The 24,892-nt window shown below is 34.4% G+C and overlaps 1 protein-coding gene across 16 annotated transcripts in view; it reads left to right on the top strand.

Moving 5' to 3' along the window:
• The window catches only part of RAPGEF2 (Rap guanine nucleotide exchange factor 2), a 262,303-nt gene that overhangs the window by 204,780 nt on the left and 32,631 nt on the right, over positions 1–24,892 (top strand). For all 16 annotated transcript variants that reach the window (XM_064383780.1, XM_064383779.1, XM_064383781.1 and 13 more), the window contains 4 exons: positions 3,863–3,994; positions 14,791–14,968; positions 21,697–21,833; positions 22,820–22,978. In XM_064383780.1, the coding sequence (XP_064239850.1) occupies positions 3,863–3,994; positions 14,791–14,968; positions 21,697–21,833; positions 22,820–22,978 (606 nt within the window). The remainder of the gene's footprint in view (positions 1–3,862; positions 3,995–14,790; positions 14,969–21,696; positions 21,834–22,819; positions 22,979–24,892) is intronic.

Genomic DNA, 24,892 nt, shown 5'->3' with positions numbered 1-24,892 from the left:
ATACATTGGCATTAAAAATACATAAAATGTGTTAATTTCTCATTTAATTAACTTAATTATTGATTTTATTCAGGTAATTGCTGTATTTCTAGCTTTACCAAAAATTTTTTTACTTTTTTGAACAGAATTTCTGTTATAAATGGTGGCTACAGTCACAAGATAATTCACAACCCAATTTAATCTGTAATTTAATTAAATAGCATACGGATACTTAGTAATTTAAGTTGGCACTGAGTCAAGCTTCGAAAAAAGTTTAGAGTAAGTGATCCTTGCTGTCATGTTGTGCCTTTCTTGTATATGTATCTCAGATCTGTGTTGCTCTGATGCCCTTGGGTTTAAATGTGAGCATCTGCACCTGTGTCTACCTCATAACCCTCAACCCCAACAAGGTTTGTTTGCCTCCTAGAAACTCCATTTTTACTAGGCATGGGCTCAGGTCTCTATTCCGTTAGAGTGTCATGGCAGAGCCAAATCAGTGCATTCCAGTTTCTTTCCTTATGAGAACACATTTTATAACGTCTCCTATTCCATAACTTGACTGATGTGTATTGTCAATAAAATTTAATAATAATGCCAGCCAAGGTGGCTCATGCCTGTAGTCCTAGCACTTTGGGAGGCCAAGGTTGGTGGATCACTTGAGGCCAGCAGTTCGAGACCAGCATGGCCAACATGGTGAAAGCCTGTCTCTGCTTAAAAAAAGAAAAAAAGAATTAGCCAGTGTGGTGATGGGCACCTGTAATCTCAGCTATTCAGGAGGCTGAGGCAGGAGAATTACTTAAATCCGGGAGGTGGAGTTGGAATGAGCTGAGATTGTGCCACCTCATCACACCCTACCCCACCCAGGGCGACAGAGCAAGATTCTGTCTCCCCCCAAAAAAAAGAAAAGAAAAAAAAATAATACTATTGTTATCCTAATTGGTAGGAAAATATTTTATAAGTTTTTTTTGAACATGGCATCCATTCTTACATATCTCATATTAAAAGATATTTAATTAATGCTGATTTATATATGCATTTACTCTGATATATCATTATTTCATGCTATTCTGCAAAGAACACAGATAGTGGGGAGAAATGGATAAAAACAATGTAGTGGCTCACACCTGTAATCTCAGCACTTTGAGAGGCTGAGGAGGAGGGAGGATTGCTTAAGGCCAGAAGTTTGAGACCAACCTGGGCAATAGAGAGAGGCCCCTTTATCAGCTACAAAAAATTTACAAATTAGGTAGGTGTGGTGGCACGTTCCTGTAGTTCCAACTACTCAGAAGGCTGAGATGGGAGGATCACTTCAGCCCAGCAGTTTAAGGCTACAGTGAGCTATGGTTGTGCCTCTACACTCCAGCTGGGTGATGGAGCAAGACCCTGTCTTTAAAATTTTTAAAAACATTTATTTTCTATTGTTTCTAACACCTGTCACAGTGAATTTGGGGGTAATAGAGGTTTGGAATTAGGAATGTCTTACTCATCTTGATATTCTCTGCCCTAGCAGAGTATATGACGTAGCAGGTACTCAATAAGTATTTCTTAAGTAGAATTGAATTTTTTAAAGCAAAAATATTTCTTTCTCTTTTGACAGTCTTTATGGTTCTGGGCCTAACATTTCCATATAATTCTGATATTTGTGACTGTAAGTAGGCACAGATGAATAGATTGTGGTATATAAAAACTGAATAAATGTCTCTTATGTTAGGTTCGGAGCTCTTACAGCTCCTTGTGCTCTTCATACAATGAATTCTTAGGGAATATGCACAGATGATGGTTTCTGAAGAGAGTCCTGTGAGACCTGAATAAATAAAATGTAAAAATTCATTAGATAGTTTTATCTTCATTTGACACATTAAGTTAATTTAAAAAAAATAGATCACACTATGTGGCACATCAACCTGAGCCATGTCTGTAAAAGACAATCAATAGAAATCAGTTTATTGTTCTCTAATTACAGGTATTGACTGATGCCTTTTAACATCTCTAAGCCATAGAGTAGTTTCCCCAGTTGCCTTCTGCAGTAAGTGACTGAATTAAATGGAAGTGTAGCTAAGATGGTGAAGGGTACCTATCCTGCCTATGATTGTATTATTTATTTTAATATCTGATCACCATCATTTAGCTACATGTAAAATCATAGTCATTAATACATATCTGCAAACTTCTATCTTTGAATTGTTCCTGAAGAAGTCTTGCAAATATTTCACTATTCTGCATTATGAATGAAACATATAAATTCTTGATTTAGAGGTATTTGCCTATCCCTTACAGAGAAGTTGTTATTCTCTTAAATATTACATATTTCACAACATCTTCAACTACCAGTTTCCTTAAAAACAGTGTTAGTAGGATAGGTTTGCGATTATTTCACTTCTCCAAGCTCCCTCAACAAATGGATTTTTCTCCATTTATTTGGCATCTAATTATATGCCCCTATTAAATTTATATTTAAATCTGTCCTTTGTATGCCTTGTATCCCATAAAGTTATTATTTCTAAATAGATTGTATGTAAATATTGTTAAATATAGTTCACTTAAGGTAGAGAAGGGTATAATCTATTCAGAGAGTGGGTCTGAATTATTAGGGGATATAAATGCATTTTGCCTACTTGGAGCACTGAAGTACCAAAATCCATTAATCATTGTCCTAAGTCCGAACTGTCTCTCTTGTGAGGCTTACTCTAAACTATGCAGTAACATTTTGGAGGGGGAGAAGGAATGAGCCTCAAAAGGTAGACGGGAATATTACTAAGGTTAACGTTTATTTAAGTTTTAACAATTAGTCCCTATATTTATAACTGTTCACCAGCTAAATAGGATCAATATGCGAGAAAGAGGGAATGTTATCAGTATTTTATGATGCTAGTTAATATGTATTTTGAATACATATTATTATTATTATTAGCTTAGGAGTATAATGTATGATATAGATAAATATATTTTATTAGCTTAGGAGTATAATGTATGATATAGATAAATATATTTTATCTATTGTATGATATAGATAAATATATTTTTATGATATAAATATATTTTATCTAATGTATGATATAGATAAATATATTTTTAATTCAAAAGAATTGGTAATAACTAATAAGAGTGTAAGATTCTAAGAATCTCACATCCGTTTTCTTAGATTCTCACTTGACTAGGGCATAATAAGAGAAAAGGGGCTCAGTAAGTATTTGTCAAGTAAACCAATATATGAGTGTTTTTTTTTTAAATGCATTTTCTCTGGTATATAAAGGGTGGTAGAAGGGATAAGGGATGCTTAGCAAATGTGCTTATTTTCATAGAGACTATTTCTATTTAAACGCGAACATGTAGAAAATTGATATTTACATATATGAGTACAGATAGGTAAGTGTTGTCCATAAGTTTCTCAATTCTAAGTTCTTTGATGGCATTCTTTTCTCTTCATAGAGCCTAGTTCAATTGCTTGTGTGACAGTACACTTCATCGATTCCAAGATGCTCTATCTTTTTTTTTAACCTTTGAATATCATTTGGGTATAAAAGAAGCTTAAATCTGTGTTTAAACTGCTTTTTGCCGCAAAGTTGCATTGTGATGACTAATAAATAGTAGTAGCCTAATTTGCTCATTGATGTGTGATTGGAAAATTTTAGCTTACTAAATTAAATACCCACCTATTTAAAGAATTTAGTGTTATTTAAGGTTCATTGTGTCCCCATACACTTTAAAAATTATTACGTGATTTTTGGTAAATAGGACATAATTTAGTAATTTGTGGATTTGGAAAATGAATACCATTTTTAGTTCAATGGTATAGAATAAAATATGATATTTTAATTTTAAAATGGCTTCTTGGAGTTCTTGATTCAGATTGTAATCCTAGTTTTTCCTGCTCCTTCCATAGCTTCCTGCAGATTTCACAAAACTGCATCTTACTGACAGTCTCCACCCACAGGTGACCCACGTTTCTTCTAGCCATTCAGGATGTAGTATCACTAGTGATTCTGGAAGCAGCAGTCTTTCTGATATCTACCAGGTAAGAGGATGTTTTCCTTGTCATTTGCTTCATTTTCATTTATTCCAAGAAATTTTAAGGTTCTCACCTGATATAATCTACAAAGTAAATATATGTGCGTATATGATATGTGCATGTATGTACATAAAAATATTGTTTATTTTATATATATTATTTTTAAGGTGTAGAACTGCTGTCAAATTGTACTGCCTCTGCTATTACAAGTTATCAAAGTGTTTCTTTTTTATTTGTATAAATTTTTGGGGTAAAAGTGTAATTTTGTTGCATGGATAGATTGCATAGTGGTGAAGTCATGGCTTTCAGGGTATACATCACCCCAATAACTTACATGGTGCCCATTAAGGAATTTGTCATTATCCACCCCCTACTCCCTCATACTCTGAGTCTACACTGCTTATCATTCCACACTCTACATCCATGTGTAAACATTATCTAGCTCCCACTTGTGACTGAGAACATGTATTTGTCTGTGTCTGACTTATGACAATTAAGATAGTGGTCTCCACTTCCATCCATATTGCTTCAAAAGACATGATTTCATTTTTTATGGCTGAATATTATTCCATTGCATATATGTATTATACTTTCTTTATTCAATCATTTATTGATGAGCACTTTGGTTGATTCTGTATCTTTGCTATTGGGAATAGTGCTACAATAAACATACAGATGCAGGTATCTTTTTGATAGTGATTTCTTTTCCTTTGGGTACTCAGTCATGAGATTGGTAGATGGAATGGTAGTTTTATTTTTAGTTCTTGGAGAAATCTCCATACTGTTTTTCAGCAGAGGTTGTACTAGTTTACATTCCCACCAGCTGCATATAAGTGTTCTCTTATCTCCACAGTCTCACCATCTGTTACTATTTTTGTCTTTTTCGTGATAGCCATTCTGACTGGTGAAAGATACTGTCTCATTGTGGTTTTAACTTGCGTTTCCTCTGATGATTAGTGATATTAAGCATTTTTTCATATGTCTGTTGGCTATTTGTGTGTATTCTTTTGAAAATGTCTATTCATGTCCTTTTCCCACTTTTTAATGGGATTATTTTGGTTTTTGTTGTTGTTGTTATTCAGTTGTTTGACCTTCTGGATATGAGTCTCTAGAAGAATGCATAGTTAGCAAATATTTTCTTCCATTCTACAGATTATCTGTTCACTCTGTTGACTATTTCTTTTACTGCACAGAAGCTTTTTAGTTTAATTAAGTCCCATTTGTCTGTTTTTGTTGCCTGAGCTTTTGAGGTCTTAGTCATGAATTATTTGCCTAGATCAGTGTCCAAAAGAATTTTGCCTAGATTGTCTTCTAATATTTTTATAGTTTGAGGTCTTAAGTCTTCGATCCATTTTGAGTTGATTTTTATATACGCTGAAAGATAGGAGTCCAGTGTCATTACACTGTATATGACAATCCAATTTTCCGAGCACCATTTATTGAAAAGGGTAGATTTTCTCCAGTGCATGTTCTTCTTGGCTTTGTCAAAGATCAGTTGGCTGTTAATAGTGACTTTGTTTCTGGGTTCTTTATTTCGTTCTATTGATCTGTGTACCTATTTTTATACCAGTATCATGCTGTTTTATTATAACCTTGTAATATAATTTGGTTTTTTTGCTCAACATTGCTTCCACTGTTCAGGCTCTTTTGTGGTTACATGTGAACTTTAGTTGTTGTTTTTTTTTTTCTTTTTCTTTTTTTTTTCCCTAAGTCTGTGAAAAAATGATGCTGGTATTTTGAAAGGAATTACATTCAATCTATATATTGCTTTAGGCAATATGGTCATTTTAATGATATTAATTCCTTCAATCCATGAGCATGGAGTGTATTTTTCATTGTTTGTGTCATCTACAATTTCTTTCATCATTATTTTGTAGTTTTCCTTGTAGAGATCTTTCACCTCCTTGGTCAAATATATTCTAGGTATTTTATTATTTTTTATAGCTATTGTAAGTGAGATTGCTTTCTTGATTTTGTTCTCAGCTAGATTGTTATTGGTGTATAGAAATGCTACTGATTTTTGCACATTGATTTTGCTTTCTGAAACTGCCCTGAATTCTTTTATCGAATCTAAAATTTTTTAGTAGAGTCTTTAAGGATTTCTGTATATAATAAGATCATTCCATCAGTAAACAGGAATAATTTCACTTCCTCTTTTCTAATTTGGATGCCTTTCATTTCTTTTTCTTTTCTAATTGCTCTGGCTAGAACTTAGAATACTATTTAGAATAGGAATGGGAAAGTGGGCATCCTTCTTACAGTTCTTAGAGGGAATGCATTCAACTTTTCCCTGTTTAGTAAGATGTTGGCTGTAGGTTTGTCAAATATCGTAAGTTTTTCTTATTAAAGTCCATACTGAATGTGACAAAAGGAAAGGGCTATTAAGACTGGATTATTGAATTACCTTCCTTGGTTTTTTAAAAAATTACCTATAGATTTAGTATCTGCTTAAATTTGTATGACACCAATGAATGGAAAATAAACTAGAGCTATAGGATTCCAAAAATGTTTTTAAAACAAAATCATTTCAATTGTTAAGAAATGTTTTATTAACTTGGAATATGCAAATTTAAGAAAAGAGACTGAAATATACACAAAAAATCCTTATTTAGGCCTTCAAATGCATTCTATTACTATTGGATTGTGTATGGTTTCAAACAAAAGAACATTATTCTTATTTTACAAAGAATAAGTCTTGGCTTATTAGGAACTGTAGCATGAGACAACCATAAAAGTAACTTTCTTTAGAGACCATGTAGTTATAAAGGATTATTGTTGTATTTAGTCAGTGCTGTTTGTTTTTTTTTTTAATTGTTGAAAGTTAGTGAACAATTAAGAACACCATAAATACAAGGTACATTCTTTTAGATCCTAAATTTAGTAGATCTTAAAAAATAAATTTTCTTTTAAAGAGGTAATATATTAGGTGTATACTTTGCTCAGTTTACCTCCTCATCACTTACATACACCATTTATTCTGAAAGTTGACTTTGCTAAACATTTATTGAAGAGTTCCCTTGTGTAAAACAATGAACAGTATACATAAAAGCTATACTTTAGCTTATATTAATCGAAATATTATGACAGAGCCTTTGTCCTCTGAACTTTGGGATGATTATTATACATCTTGAAAATTTACAGTGGGAATACAGCTTGAGGTTATAGCAGTTATCACTGTCTCATCAAATACATACAAACTTGAATGAAACTCCTAAAAGGTACATCTATTGAGAGAATAAAGTAACTCATTTGGCCTGGCATAGTGGCTCACACCTATAATCCCAGCCCTTCGGGAGGCCAAGGCAGGCAGATCACTTGAGGCCAGGAGTCTGAGACCAGTCTGGCCAACATGATGAAACCCTGTCTCTACTAAAATATGAAAATGAGCCGGGTGTGATGGCGCAGGCCTGTCATCCCAGCTACTCGGGAGGCTGAGGCACGAGAATCTCTTGAGTCCCAGAGGTTGTTGCAGCAGTGAGCTGAGATCTCCCCACTTTACTCCAGCCTGCGGGGCAGAGCGAGACTACATCTCAAAAAACAAAAAGTAACTTGTTTGTATAATTGATTGAGACATATTCTGAGGGGAATTCTAGTCATATGTGCTTTTACCTTGAATAGGCTGGACAAGTTCATGAGGAAATGCAGATGGTACTACTTCTACCCCTGGTTATCATCTGAATGTGAAACCAGAGTGTGGGCGAGAGTTCCTAATTGCTCTAACATAGTTGGAGCTTGCAGCCTCTGTCTGGCTTTATCTTGAGGTGTACATGAAGAAGAGGATCCCTGTGCATTATTTCAGTTCATTTAGTTGAGTTTCAAAGCTATTTGTTTCCAATTCGATGGCAGGCATATAGCCTGTAAGTTTATATCCATCATAAGGAAAAATCCATAGATGTATCTAAGGATCAGTTATTGGCTATGCAAAAACTAGAGATTTTTCAGTAGACCACTTCTATTATCTTTGAATTGGAACTTAAAATGAGAAGTCTGACATGTACCTGGTTCAGCTTCCTGACTTGCATTTGAATCGTCTGCTTCTTTGCTGTGAATCGAGCATCCGGTTTATTCTTGAACGATTCCAAGGATGAGCAACTTTCTCCCATGGCAGCCCACTAATGTTTATACAGTTCTGACTTCAGAGGTCTCTTCCTTTTTTGTTGAAAGCTGTCACATTGAAGTGAGAATAAATGCTCACGAGATAGACACAGAGAGATTATATATATTTTGTTACACTTAGGTTCTGGGGTACATGTGCAAACCATGCAGGATTGTTGCATAGGTACATACACGGCAATGTGGTTTGCTGCCACCACCCCCCCCATCACCTATATCTGGCATTTCTCCCCGTTATCCCTTCCCAACCTCCCTACCCCTCGCTGTCTCTCCCCTACTCCCCCCCAGCAGACCCCAGTGTGTGATGCTCCCCTCCTTGTGTCCATGTGTTCTCATTGTTCAACACCCACCTATGAGTGAGAACATGCGGTGTTTGATTTTCTATTCTTGTGTCAGTTTGCTGAGAATGATGGTTCCCAGATTCATCCATGTCCCTACAAAGGACACAAACTCATTGATTTTTATGGCTGCATAGTACTCCATGGTGTACGTGTGCCACATTTTCCTTCTCCAGTCTATCATTGATAGGCATTTGGGTTGGTTCCAGGTCTTTGTTGTTGTAAACAGTGCCGCAGTGAACATATGTGTGCATGTGTCTTTATAATAGAATGATTTATACTCCTTTGGATATATACCCAGTAATGAGATTGCTGGGTCAAATGGAATTTCTATTTCTAGATCCTTGAGGAATCGCCACACTATCTTCCACAATGGTTGAACTAATTTATACTCCCACCAACAGTGTAAAAGTGTTCCTATTTCTCCACATCCTCTCCAGCATCTGTTGTCTCCAGATTTTTTAATGATCACCATTCTAACTGGTGTGAGATGGTATCTCAGTGTGGTTTTGATTTGCATTTCTTTAATGACCTGTGATGATGAGCATTTCTTCATATGTTTGTTGGCCTCATAAATGTCTTCTTTTGAAAAATGTCTGCTCATATCCTTTGACCACTTTTGAATGGGTTTGTTTTTTTCTTGTAAATCTGTTTTAGTTCTTTGTAGATTCTGAATATTAGCCCTTTGTCAGATGGGTGATTGCAAAATTTTTCCCCATTCTGTTGGTTGCTGGTTCACTCTAATGATTGTTTTAATGTTAATGCTGTGCACCAGGAAGATATGGCTAGAATAATGTTGCTGACATGGTGGGAAGAGAGGAATTCAAGAGTAAAGAGGAATGACTAACCTTAAGAGAAGAAACACTCCTCTGTTTTTAACAGGGACACATCCTGGGGAGTTTGGGAGTGGAGGGAGTTCCTGTCTCAGGCTTCTGTTTTCTCTTGGAAGAGTTGAGTTTATTTGTTGAGAGTTGAGAGGGTTGGCAGGTAGAGAGTTTTAAGGAGAGAGAAGTTTTGAAATAATAGTTGCACAGAATAGGAGAACAAATTGACCAGAATAATGGAGATTCAGTTGAGTTAGTGCCCTCAAATAAAGTGATTTCCCTCTGCTCTGTTAAGTTAATTTTCTCCATCGTAAGCACAAAGAAAGCAAGGATTTGACTTCACCCAGGACTGAAGTTTGTTAAGTGAGTGTAATACAAAGACGGATAGAGTAACAAGGCAAGCATTTTCTAACTGCAGATCATAGCTTTTGTATGCCTTCTGCCTGTAATGTTTTCTCCTAACTTGGTCCTTTTCAGCCTTTGTTTTCAAGTATCATCTCCTCAGAGAGTTCTTCCTTTATAACTCTGTATAAAGGAAGTCTTCCATTTTTATTCCTTTCCTGCCTAGTCTTTTTATTTCCTTCCTAGACGCTGACTGAAACAATTATTACTTTCTATGTTGTGTCTCTGCCTAGTAGAATGACACCTTCAAGAAGGCAGGGAACTTGTCTCCATTTTTTTCCCCTAGAGCCTAGTACAATGCCAGGAAATTTTAGGCATTCAGTAAAGATGTGTTGAATGAATGTATTTGAAATAATAGACTAGGAAATATAAACTGGATATGAAAGGAAGTTAAAACAGGAGGTGTGAACACTAGTCACAGAGGGTAGTAGAGTCTTGAAGAGCAAAGATCCTTCTTAAGTTGAAAAAGGGTTACCTTGGAAGCAGATGGGAGCAGGTTAAAAGAATAGAAGGTTATTGGTGATTGAAAGCTTTAATGCGTAAGTTAGTGATACAAGACAATGCCATTTCCAGCCTTAATAAGGTGCTGATTAAATGGTATGGCTGTCAGAGCGAGTGTCTTAGGCGAACCGAAAATAGTTGTACAAAAATAGTTAGATCAATACAACAGAGAGTTCAAGCAAAATGGAACTCATGTGTAAGGATGTAATATGTAATAGGGGAAACTTCACAAATCAATAAAGAAAGTGAAGTCAAAATGTAACTGATGTATACAAATAAGAAAAGTACTCAGCTCACAATGTTAAAATATTCAAAAGACAGTAGTAGGTAACTTACAGAAAAGAAAACGCAAATGTATCCACCTTAAATAAGTATTTAATACATATTAGTAATTGAATATATAAGGACTTAATATAAAATTATTCTGCTTATCAAATTAGTACAGATTTTCTTAAAATAAACATTTATAGACATTTTTATATACTCGTAGGATTGTAATTTTGGAGAAGCAACCTAACAATTTGCATTAAGAGCTTTAAAAAATTGTTCTTCTCTTTTAGGCATATACATGCATTTAATAAGCAAAACTTTTTTGGCAAGTAAATTAAAAGTGCTTACTGATAAAACGTGTGGTATTTGATTTTTATTTTAGTTAAATTAATACTTGAGCTTTATGGCATTAAAAATTTTTTGTTAATTTTCTTGATTCTTTTTTAAAATGTAAAATTGGTTCTAAACTGTGTTCGCAATAGCAGAATATAGTCCCTTTTTATTTAAATAAATCGTGGAGCTTTCAGTATTGATCTGAGAATATTATTTTTAAAGGAATATTACTATTTAAATATTAATGGACAACAAAATCTATGGTAGTCTGTACATGTATACGATAAATTAAAGACAGGAGTTATTTGGCTAACTTAGCTGTGTAAACCTTTCTCCTTCTTCCTGAGACAGATATAATCAGATAAAGTTTTAAATATAAAGTATCTGTTTTAGTGTCTTTGTTTAGAAAAAAAGGATTTAAAGACAGGCATGAGTCTTAGTAGTGTTGTCTTTTGGGGGAAGCTAGAAAACAAATGTTTTCCATTTATATGCAAATATGTATTTAAAGTTTTTATCTTTTGTGAATTAGTAAAGTGGAAAACATTTTAACACTGTGTTATATTTCAACTATTTTCTTTATAACTGTCTATTGAGAATGTTGGGCAAAGTGCAGAGTACTTAGTATTTCTTGGTTAGTCAGACCTGATTTTAAGTCCTGGCACAGTTACTGGGTTTTGTTTTGCTTACGTTGAACAACTTACTTAATTTCCTTGACATTTTCTCCCCTGTAAAATAGGGTTAATAATACTAACTTGCTGAATTGATATGAAGATTATTATGTTTTAAAACATCAAGTTTAGTGTTAGAGACATGATAGTCGTTCAATATAGAATCACTATTTTTATAATTGTTGTATGTACCGATTGGCCAGAATGTATTGGTACAGTTAGTCTAAGATATTATTTTACAAGTATATAAGAAGAGTGCGATGTTTAGTAGAATTTTGGGGGGTTTTTAGTCAAATTCCACAAATATAAATTGTGTGCAAGGTTCATTGCTGGTACAGGGAGAGGTGGAAGGTATATAAGTACTAAGATGAAGAATGTATCCCCTTAAGGAAGCGACTTTTGATTTAGCTTGAGACTAGCTTTCTTTTTCCCTTATTGGATTCAGAAGCAGTCCTATGAATAGTAAACTGTATCTACAGTTTACATCAATGATAAGATGGGCTTGTGGAGGTTAAGTGACTTTGCTAAAATCCCATAGTGAATAGTAGAGGTGAGATTTGGAGCCCCGAAGCTGTGAGTTTGTTCTCACAGTACATTTTACATTCTAGGCACTCTTCTTGAGTTAAGTACTCCTCCTGGAGACCAGTTTGTGTTCATTAAACTTTTAACTCCACTCAGTCTCTAAACATCTTATTGTCCACAAGGCAGTGATATTATGAAATTAGTAGGTTCCTGAAAAGTTATTTATCAAGTTCTTTAAAAAAGTATGATTTAGGGAATCTAGTATTTTAAAATGGATATTTATTTTAAATATCTCTAAATTTTTGGTTTAGTAAATGTTATTTTATGAATAGTTTGTTTCTTAAAGCATGGAGTACACATAGAGATAGCAAAGCAACTGTGATCTTTTACATAAATAAAGTGGAAGGAAGGTTCAGTTTGGGAGAGATAAATCTAGTTGACAGTTGATAAGTCTTTATGTTCTGCTTCAGACTTAGAAGATTTTTTAAATTTCTGTCTTTGGTAGTGTTCTTTTTTCACTCTATGCTAATATTAAAGAATGTTTATATAGAGAACTGATAATATTTTTGAAAATGTAAAGTGATGAGTAATAAATAATCTTTATTGTGAAGATGAAACTGAGGTGAAAATGTGATCATAGCAAGCATTAGCAAATTGTATTTCTATCTTCAGGGTCAGGGACTGATAGCAATGTTGACCTATTTTCTCTAACCACAACCTTGGCATACTATATCACAACAAGTTCTACTTCAGTTTCCTTCTTAAATCTAGAAATCATTCGGTTAATTTTGAGTTTAAATTATGAGGTGTGTTTCTCAGTGTGTCATAGTTCTGTTGGTATGGGCTGCAGTGGTTTCTTGCTCTCCTACTTGCAGTGTCTTTGCTTACAATGACCACACCACTGAACTTTTGTAAACATTAGTTCTTCTATCTTCAATTATTTTCCCCTTAAGTTTTTTTTTTTTAAAAATACATGCATTTTAGTTCAGGAAGTTGTACCTAAAGAACAGAAAATATGATTAAAACTCATTGTTAACACATGCTCGTATTATTTCAAAATGTAGGATTAAATCTTATGTTCTGTGATATGAACGAAGACTTTACAAAGGTAAAACTTTTTTGATAAGAAAATAGCACAGACTGGGTGCAGTGGCTCACACCTGTAATCCTAGCACTTTGAGAGGTTACAGCAGTCAGACCACTTGAGGCCAGGAGTTCAAGACTGGTCTGGCCAACATGATAAGACTCCATCTCTACTGAAAGTACAAAAATTAGCTGGGTGTGGTGGTGTACACCTGTAGTTCCAGCTAGGCATGAGAATCGCATGAACCCAGGAGGCAGAGGTTGCAGTGAGCTGAGATCATGCCATTGCACTCCATCCTGGGCAACAGCAAGACTCTGTCTCAAAAAAAAAAAAAAAAAGGAAAAAAAACCCACAATTTATTCTGTAAATATTAAATTATAGGAAAAGGATAGAGCCTTACATAAACCACATTTACATTCAGTGAATGTTAAAAAGAGACAGATTAGATTGTGATTAAGACTGAAGCCAGAATTCCTGGGTTCTAGTCTTGATTCCATCCACAGTTTATCAGCAGCATGACCTTGGAAAAATGATTTATCTTCACCTAAGTGTTCAGAGGATTATAAAAGTTAATAATGGCTCTTACTTTATAGGATCATTTTAAGGATTAAATGAGTTAATAAATACATAGTAATTAAAGCAGTGCCTGACACATTGTAAGTATTCAGTGATAGCTTATCAGTCAATGTATTTTCATCTTTCTTTTTAAGAAAAATTTGTCTCGTTAAGAATAAGGTATTTATTATCTTTGAGAATCATATTGGCTATGATTTATTTGAAGTTGATGAACTTTGTAATGTACATTTTCTACAAAATTAATAATTGTATACTGTTTTCAAGATTTTAATATTTCATCTGGAAAAACACGATCTTCAAGATTGATATAGTAAATATTTAATTGAATTCATTTTTACTATGCTTAACTGATAAGTAAAGTCTAGGTAAATAATGTCAAATAAGATCTACATGATATATATATACTGAGATGATAGTCACAAAAGGCTACATATTGACCTAAAAAGGATAACTGTTCTAAGATTCAGCTAACCCAACAAAAGAGACCATCTTGAAATGTGTGATTCCAGTGACTTAGAAAATTTGTGTATATCTTGATAACTTGAAATTTGGTGATGTGGTCACCTGTGTTGATGAATAGGAAGAAAGCATGTTGCCTTTAAGCATTTGGTCTCCTATAGTGTTTCTTGATTTACAGTTTAACAGTGGTCATTGGGATAATCCAACGAATTGTTAATGTTTTATTTGCATATTTATCAAGTTACCTTTGATTTGTGGCTCATTTTTCCATAAGGACTATCTAATAGGGGAGAAATGGTCCAGTCTTCTTGGCATTAATAAATTCACAACTATTCTGCAAAAGGAATTGCTCAGAATTAATTGTCATCTCTAAGCTGTTAGTATAAGCCATTCTCTTTGAAAAAATGGAGTGAAAACAAATATTATCTTTTTCTTCTTTATTCTGCGTTTCAAATGCCATATGACAGCTCAGATAGGAAATGAAAATTACTGAGATAAAGCGGTTATTTCTGACCAACAGTTTAATTGGAGGCGAAATCACTCATATTTTGTTAAAGTAATTATTATATATAGTTTCCGGTGCATAAATGATTGTTGGATAGAAAAATAAATATAACAAAAGCATTATTTTGAATGAGGCTTGCTCTTATTTTTTTGGGCCCCCAAAGATTTATTTACTTAAAATAGTTTATTTTTGTGCATGTGTCTTAAGGCCACGGAAAGCGAGGCTGGTGATATGGACCTGAGTGGGTTGCCAGAAACAGCAGTGGATTCCGAGGACGACGATGATGAAGAAGACATTGAGAGAGCATCAGATCCTCTGATGAGTAGGGACATTGTGAGAGACTGCCTAGAGAAGGACCCAATTGACCGGACAGATGATGACATTGGTAAGCTTGACTAAGAAAATGAATCCAAGAGCAATTAAAAATATTTAGTGGTAAAATTGTCCAATGAAATAGAGCCCAAGACTAGTAGGCTTAAAAAATCATTAATTTATTAATTTCCTTTATAAATAGTAGTATTTCTTGGATAAAAATTGGAAAAAAACAGGTTCACTCAGTCTTACCTTCAGGAGTCTACAAATAATAATGTGAATTAAACTTCTTAGTAGATCCTTTCCACATAATTCCTTTCTTAAGCTTAGTTTATGATGAAAAAAAAGTTAAAATTAGGCTTTCAAGCAATATTACTTCTATTAATTTTCTCTTGAACACTTTTTGTTAAGCTCATGTTTTTTGTATGTAAACATAAAGGCAGTTGATAAAATTGTCATGTAAATGAATTTGTTTCTACTCTGGTTTCATATGAAGATGCAGGTGGGTAGAAGGAGACAGCAAAATGTCAAATTAGTGGCATATGGGCTGTGTGATGGTTGAGACTTTCTTTTGCTCTTTTTGTTCTTTTTTTTTTTTTAATTTTTATTTTATGTTCAGGAGTACAAGTACAGTTTTGTTACATAGGAAAACCTGTGTCATGGGGGTTTGTTGTACAGATTATTTCATCACCCAAGTGTTAAGCCTAGCACCCATTGGTTATTTTTCCTGAACTTCTTCCTCCTCTGACCTTTTACCCTCCAAAAGGCCCCAGTGTGTGTTCCTCTCTATGTGTTCATGTGTTCTCCTCATTTAGTTCCCACTTATAAGTAAGAACATGCAGTATTTGGTTTCTGTTCCTCTGTTAGTTTGCTAAGGATAATGTCCTCCAACTCCATCTGTGTCCCTGCAAAGGATATGATCTTGCTCTTTTTATTGCTGCATTGTATTCCCCAGTGTATATTTACCACATTTTCTTTATTCAATCTATCATTGATGGGAATTTAGGTTGATTCCTTGTCTTTGCTATTGTGAATTTTGCTGCAATGACTTTAAGTGTACCCAGAGGTTAAAAATTTAAGTAGCTTTATATTAACCTTTTCATCCTAGCAAGAGCTGATTTGTAGTAATGGTTTTGGGTTTGAGTATGCCTCCAAGACTCTGGCTTGTTCCTTAGAACACCGGAAATGAGAGCAGCTTCTGTTGAGAGTCATCTTTCCACGAGAGTTCCAGCGTTCGTAGTCACCCTTGCCTTAGCTCCGTTTATCTATTCTACCACTCCCCCAATTCTTGGGCCAATACATATTTGAAGAGCAATTAAGTGAACTAACTCTGTTGAAATTAGATATAGGATAGTGTAGAGTGGCTTGTTGCCTGAGTTTGAGTGACACAAACATGTTTGAGGCAAAACTTTCACCATTTCAGCTGTCTACATATTCTAGGAAATTAAAGGCAAAAAGCAAAATCTTAGATTAGACAGTCAAAATTTAATTGAAATAATTTATGGGAATTGTTGTTTATAGATGAATATCATATGGTAATTATTACTCATTCATTCAGCTACTGTAGGTGAGCACCTTTGATGCACTGAGCAGTTTTCTAGGTCCTGGCAACTCATTCAGTGCTAAACAAGGGCGAAAGAAGTCCTTGGTCTGTTGCAGAGTATTAGGGGAGACGTGTGATCAGCTAGTGAACAAGTAAACATTGCAGGTAGTGAGTGCAATGAAGAAGAGTAAAGGAGAGGCTGGGTGATGGAAGCAGGGGAGTGGCCTGAGTGGAATGGTTCTATTTTACCCCCTGAATAACTTAGGTTTGCACTTTTCATGTTTCTGATAACTGCATGTTGATCTGATTCACAATTTCTAAAAATGGGTTTCACTCAGCTGGGCATGGTGGCTCACGCCTGTAATCCAAGCACTTTGGAGGCCAAGGCAGGCAGATCACCTGAGGTCGGGAGTTCAAGACCAGCCTGACCAACATGGTGAAATCCCGTCTGAAAAAAAAAAAAATGGGTTTCATTCTCCCATTCCTTTTTTGCCTTCTTGGGTCCGATACCACATGTTCAGCTGATTTCCAGTGTCCAGAATTGCGTTTCACATTCTCATTCTTTGTCCTTGTCAATTTCTTTCTTTTTAATCCCCTGTAGTTTTAAGGAAAAAATTAAATTGGAAGTGCATTCATTCAGTTTACAATTTCAGTTCAGAATCTTTGCTCATAGATGTTTTTTAAAAAAAATTAAATGGAACTTGCTTATCAATAGATTGATTTGGAATTTATCATTTTGTAAACTAATGTATGTTTTTTGAATCTGTTCGTTTTAAAATAGTTGTGGAAGAAAATGCTGATTATTAAAATATATGTAGCATGTCTGTCATTCCTGAAAATTTAAGACTTTCAGTTGATATCTGAGAAGCCCTCTCTCACGGAATCTCTAGAAAGCAGCAGCCATGGTGATTCCTATAAATAAATACAAAACCATCTTTTTTTTAAAAAAAGAAAATACTTGTTAATATAATTCCTACAGTGAGTAACGTTTATTTGAATACCGGTTTACTTGCAAGCAGTGACAATTGTCATGCTTGCATCTATCAAATATACATTTATTTAAAGTAATCACTAACATAACAGAGAAGTCCTAAAGGGTGTTGTTTGTTCTATGTAAGATTTTGAAAGATTTTGTATTCTACTTCCCTGAAAATAAAATGTGTGAGAACTGTTTATGTCTTGTTAAATGTAACTCATCCTCCAGGATTTAATTAGACACCCTTTATATAAAATACAAACATCTGTATGGTTGATGTTTTCTCTAGATGTCTCTCTTCCTACCCAACTTCTTCTTCCCCTGCAAAAAAAGGGAGAGATTTTGTGTATGCACGCACATGAGTGCATGCATGAGTGTTTAAGGTGAATCAAATGAAATTGCTAATATTTGAACATACTTTTACCAGCTGCAGGAAAAAAAAAATTTCCTTTGGGTTCTGATAGATTCTTGGGTATACTTTTGTTTCAGTACTTTAAAGGAAGGGACTTTATCATACTAATTTTTGCCCTGGAATGCATAATTTTGCCAGTATTCCATTATTAAATGGTTGTAAAAAATTTTTTTTTGTTTTGAGGGCTTGACACAGTAAAGGACTACTTTGATATCTTTTAACAAACCTTGGGTTTGTTAAAAAAAATTAATAAAAACATTTCTTATATAAAATTGTATCAAGCAAACCAAGATAAGCTAATTTTCTGAATTGGCTTTGTCTTCTGGTATCTATAAGTTAATTATTTGGTTTTTTAAATGGTACATTGTCAATAAAATGTTTTTAAAACATATTTTCCCATATACGTTAGATAGGTGGCAACAGAGTATCATTCTAATAGGTAAATGTATAATTCTATAGATTTTGTTCTAAGAAATACAATAGAAAGTAGTCCTGTTTCTCTCATCCATAGCTTCTTTTCATGTGTCCTGGGGACTGTCCTAGTATCTATCCCAGGCTCTGAATTCTTGGCTACCCTAAGCTATTTAAGTCTGTATGATAACTGTGGGATTGTCAGAGTTTTGAGCCCCCTCTAGCAGGAGACTCCACCCCTGAGCCGTAGACTAGTACTAGTGCCTGGCCTGTTAGGAGCTGGGCCGCACAGCAGGAGGTGAGCAGAACATGAGGGAGCATTACCACCTGAGCTCCACCTCCTGTCAGATCAGTGGCAGCATTAGTTTCTCATAGGAGTGCAAACCCTACTGTGAATTCCATATGCAAGGGTTCTAGGTTGTGCACTCCTTATGAGACCCTAATGCCTGATGATCTGAGGTAGAACAGTTTCATCCCAAAATTATCCCCCAACACCAGCCTCACACACTGACCATGGGAAAAACTGTCTTTCATGAAACCTGTCTCTGGTGCCAAAAAGGTTGGAGACCGCTGCCCTATAGCCACTGCTTTTGTTATAAATATATATATATACACACACACACACACACACGCGCGCACACACACACACACACACACATATACATATATATAAATTTTAAAAGATTGGTTATGAAATAGTTATTTTTAAAAATTGCTCCAATCATCTAGTATAATATAACATAGAAGTTATCACAAAACCAGTGATACCATTATTGAATTCTTAAAATCTTAAAAAATCTTACATGCCATCTGGTTTAGCATTTATGTATTTCTGGTTTTTCAACTGAGCCTGGATAATCATGTACATTTACTATTAGATCTTTCTGCCTTCTTTATTCTTATAATATATGATTCACAGATATTTTCTATCCTGTTCTATTTTCTAAATGCTAGCCACTACACATATATCACAAATTAAATTCATGACCTACTAATAGAGTAAGAGTCTGCCAAAAAGCAAGCAGTATGTCTACACAAAGCACTTTAAAATTATTGCAACAAATACTTGTGAAGGTACATTGTATTTTCTGCCCTCTTTTTGTTTTCTGATTATATGTATGGTAATTATTTGACTTCTATTATTATCTAATCAGATACTAAATTCAAAACATTTCTGACAATTTCTGGCCCAGATTTTTCTTAAAACATTTCTTAAAATGTTTGCTTATCCAACGAAATTTAGCAACTACTAGAGGTGGAAAAAAGTAAAATGTATGGTCTATAGGTAATAGTGTCATATTTTATGGTGAGGGGTGAGGGATGATGGCTAAAGAAAACAGAGAATAGAAACAGCAGAACTAACTGGGATGTGCTTCAGAGGACCATGACTTGTTCATTTGCCTTTATGACTCAAATCAAAAGTCAATGCATTGGTAAAACAATGATTCCTGCCTCCCATATTGTGATAGATATGGGTCATCTCTTGCAATGGTATTCAGAATTGCTTTACTGCTTCTCCAGGAATAAATATATTTTATGGTACAGCACAGACACTCCTACTCATTCTAGAAATAAAAGTTTCACGAAACAGAATGTATTCTTCCTTTATCTGATGTGCTTTGATAGTTTAACTTCTTTTTTTAAAAAATACTGGCAGCAAAAGTAAAGTGATTGCTTGACACATAAATTTGAGTCAGGTTGCAGAACACTGTCCTGTTGGACAGAATCTTTGGGTACACCTATCATTATCATTTTCCTTATTGCCAGAGCCCCCCCTCCCCCGCCCCATGTAATGAAATGTCTTATGTAGGAGGGATGACATAGATTCCAATCAGATCATGCCATTGCCCAACTGGGCCAGAGAAAACCACTCAGTCTGTCCTTCCAGAAATGTTGTATCTGGGAAAATATATACACAGCATATATCTTTCTGTTGTACTTTGTTTTAGCAGTTAACAAACTATATCCAAGAACATAAAATTTGTCACTAAATCTTAACAGATAGTAGGACTATACATAGGGAATGTTTGATTATGTACAAGAAACATCTAGTATAATTTTTATTTAGCTGAAAGTTTGAATGATATCATGATTATTATAATAATGACAATAATAGCAGTTCTTATTTATTATTTACTCTGTGTTATGGACTTTTATCATCTTTATTACATTTTCACAGCCATCCAGTAAAGTAGATACTATATTTTTATTTTAAGTGAGAAAACTATAACTTAGGTAAATTAATCAACTTGCCCAAAGTAATGCAACTAGTCAGCATTTAAATGTCCAGTATATACCCTGTGCTCTTTACCACTACCTTTAAAGTCCAGCATGACCTTTGGAAGCAGATGGTCCTGAATCATGTCACTGCCACCTTTTTTTTTTTTTTTTTTTTTTTAAAGAGACAGAGTCTCACTCTTTCACCCAGGATGGAGTGCATTGTGACAATCACAGTTCACTATAACCTCAAACTCTTGGGCACAAGCAATCCTCCCACCTCAGCCTCCTCAGTAGCTGGGACTATAGGCACATACCAGCACATGTAGCTGATTTTTAAAATATTTTATAGAGATAGGGTTTTGCTATGTTGCCCAGGCTGGTCTTAAACTCTGGGCTCAAGCAGTTCACCTGCTTTAGTCTTCCAAAATGTTGGGATTATAGGCACAAGCCACCGCGCCTGGTCTTGCCATCTCTTAATTATATGACACTGAGCCTTGATTTCCTCCTTATGAAATTAAAAGGAAAATACACTTCACAGAGCCATGGTGAGGAGTAAGGAAAGAACTTGGTACATAGTTAGTAAAGCTATTGAATGATAGAGAAACAAAGGGCTTTTAAAAACAGAAAACCCAGAACTTGAAGAGACTGTGACATCAGCAGCTAGCATCATACCAAGGTAGAAGCTCTTTCTCCACAACATCCCAATAAGAAGGAAGAATGATCAAACTTCCTTTTTTGCCTATAATTTTTTAATTGATCAGTTTTTATGGATTTGGTCCATGGAAAATATTCCTTAGAATGTTTTTGAATTAAATATAGTTATTTCTGCTGACTATTTTAGGCATCCACCTGCCCAAAAGGTGCAGGAATGGACCAACTGACTTGCTGGAGAATTCTGAGCCACCTTTCATTTTCACTCTTACAATAATAAGCCTTATATCTCATTTACAATTGAAATTTCCCATTTGAAGTTTAGTAACATCTTTAGTGGCATTTGAACTGGAGTTAAAATGTAAACTGTTGCCTCTAATTCAACAAGTAAGAGGAATGATTTCCACAGTGACAGAGTTCTTTGTGTACCTGCAAGAAATTGAACTGGTGCTAAAGATACTTGAGATGTATTTTTCAATAAGCAAAATTGTAGGGCATTTAAAAAGAAAGGACCCTAAAGCATTCTTTTTGAATACTTGGTTTTAATAAAAGTTGTAGTTTTGACAAAAGATGTCTTTTGCTTTTCAGAACAACTCTTGGAATTTATGCACCAGTTGCCTGCTTTTGCCAATATGACAATGTCGGTGAGGCGAGAACTCTGTGCCGTGATGGTGTTCGCAGTGGTGGAAAGAGCAGGGACCATTGTGTTAAATGATGGTGAAGAGGTGAATAAATATTCCTACCACTTAAAAAGTTTCTTCTTAAAGATATCTCAATACAGTGATTGAACAAAACCAAATTCTTGCTTTTTCAATACCTAACAATAGTAAGTTTGAATAAATCAAGAATTATGGTACACCTGTTATGTCACTGTATTAGTCCATTTTCATGCTGCGGATGAAGACATACCCAAGACTGGGAAGAAAAAGAGGTTTAATTGGACTTACAGTTCCACATGGATGGCGAGGCCTCAGAAGCATGGCAGGAGACAAAAGGCACTTCTTACATGGCTGCAGCAAGAGAGAAAATGAGGAAGATGCAAAAGTAGAAACTCCTGATAAAACCATCAGATCTTGTGAGACCTATTCACTACCACCAGAACAGGATAGAGGAGACCACCCCCCTGATTCAAATTATCTCCCACCAGGTCCCTCCCACAATACATGGGAATTCTGGGAGTATAACTCAACAAGAGATCTGATTGGGGACACAGAGCCAAACCATATGAGTCACTGTATTCCAAATCCATTATATTTCCCATTATTTGCAGAATTTCATATGCAAATAGAAATTTTTTGATATATTAACTTTTCAGTTTTTGCAACTTAAATGTTCATAAATATAATAATGCCTTTTGTCAGACCAAATGATATTCTTACTGAGGCAATGATCATTTTATCTTGTCTACATGAGCTTTGGGGGGAATGAGAATTTTTTTTTCCTTTTGTCGTTTTAGAGGAGAATATCCAAAGTCAAATTCAAAGGGCATTATGATATGCATTCTGTGCTAGGCATATGGAAATATGTAGATATGTGGCTGTGTTTTATTCCTTATTCTGTGAACTTGTTAAACAGTGAACTTCACTTGAGTTACTTGTTTTATCTTTAAACTTGGAAGATCTGCTAATTCATATTTAGGGACCATACTGACACTTACATCTGTTATAATTATGATGTTACTTTCTGCTTTGTCTTTATTTTTTTGGATTAGCTGGACTCCTGGTCAGTGATTCTCAATGGGTCTGTGGAAGTGACTTACCCAGATGGAAAAGCAGAAATACTGTGTATGGGAAATAGTTTTGGTGTCTCTCCTACCATGGACAAAGAATACATGAAAGGAGTGATGAGAACAAAGGTGGATGACTGCCAGGTATAAATATCATAAAAATATATATTTCATTCTTAATAAAGAATACTTATATGCCATTTTGATGATTTTACTCCCTATATAAATATGTTACAAATAATTTTGTTTTTTTGAGATAGAGTATTGCTCTGTCACCCAGGCTGGAGTGCAGTGGCATGATCTCAGCTCACTGTAATCTCCACCTCCTGGGTTCGAGTGATTCTCCTGCCTCAGCTCCTTGAGTAGCTGGTATTACAGGCACTCACCACCACACTTGGCTAATTTTTATATTTTTAGTAGAGACGAGTTTCGCCATATTGGCCCAGGGCTGTTCTCAAACTCCTGACCTCAAGTGATCCACCCTCCTCAGCCTCCCAAAGTGCTGGGAATCCAGGCACGAGCCACCATGCCCAGCACCAATAAAATTTTAATGTGAAACTATTACTTTTAGTGTTATAACACCCCAGAAAAATTAAAATTAATCTTCATTACAGTTACTTGAACTACACAGAACTATGTGTTTGATTTAAAAAAAAAGTGAGTATGATATTTTTAAATTGCCATCAGTGATAATAATCTATTCATCAAAATATGGAAGTACAATGCATATTATGAAGGTAAATAATTAATAAAGGTGATATGTATAGTTATGCAGTGTTTTTATTTAAATATATATAAGAAATTGATTTTAGAAGAGTCATGGAAATTAATCATAGTATGAATCAGTAGAGTGACTTGCTAGTTAAATAAAAGCTAATAAAAAGAAAATACTTGATAGCAAAAGAGAAATAGTATCAGTGTTGATATTCTATTAATAGTCATTATTTAAAAGCATTTAATAATAGACTAGAGAAAGTACTAACGCCAAATGTGAAACTAGATTGATTTAAGTGGCAACCACTATATTACAAAGAAATACATTTAAGATGCTTTCGTTATTATTAGGTGTTTATAATTTATGACTTGTCTTCTAAAAGAATTTGTCTTTGAAACAGAATTGTGTAAATAACCAAATGATATGGCTTAGACTAATTGTCATTGCATTTATTAGTCTGTAATTTGAGAAACATCTGAATGTAGTTTATTCTAAAATAACACAGTTGAATATTTATGGTATATGATCAATGTAAAATGGTATCACTCATTGAAATACTCATTTTAAGCATTTTACATACTAAAAAGAAAAATGATCATGGCTATATGTACAATTATCTTACCTTAGAAGATAAGTCGTAAATTATAAGCATCTAATAACAACAAAAGCATCTTAAATGTATTTCTTTGTAATATAGTGGTTGCCAGTTAAATAAATCTAGTTTCACATTTGGCTTTAGTATTTTCTCTAGTCTATTTTTAAATGCTTCTAAATAATTCCAACAGCTAATTCCTTCCATGAGCACCATAGAGCAAAAAAAAAAAAAAAAAAAAAGGCTATGAATTCAGTGTTTTAAATATGTAATGCCAGAAAAGCATTCTCAATATATTTACTTCTCAATTATTTTGTATAATAGAGGAAAACAAAATGGTATATTCTCAGTTATGTCGTATAATAGAGGAAAACAAATGATGAATATTGAAGTCTACTTAGCAGCAATGTGCATTTAAAGGAAATTATATATGCTATTTCAGCTCTGGAATTGTACTCTTAAAAAAAATGAAAAAAACTAAACTGAGTCAAAACAAACTAGCAAATTAGTAAAGGTTTTTCCCGTCTCCTATCATCTCAGTTCTTCCCTGAACCCTTCTACAAAGTGGAGTTACAATAGTGTTTGAGTTAGAGTGTGTGTCCTTAAAGGGCAAGTGAAAGTTACTTCTTTTTGATAGTTGAGCCATTACATTAACATGTCTTAGTTATTCAAGTCCTTTGTTAGAAATTTTGTAAGTATGAGACTGAAATGATAGGCAGCATAGAAATGTTTCAGGATAATTGATTGAAAT

The sequence above is a fragment of the Aotus nancymaae genome, unplaced genomic scaffold, assembly GCF_030222135.1.
Source record: "Aotus nancymaae isolate 86718 unplaced genomic scaffold, 86718_ANA_hifiasm-v0.15.2.pri h1tg000033l, whole genome shotgun sequence".
In the NCBI taxonomy this organism is placed as follows: Eukaryota; Metazoa; Chordata; class Mammalia; order Primates; family Aotidae; genus Aotus; species Aotus nancymaae.
This window is presented reverse-complemented; position numbering and strand designations above follow the sequence as displayed.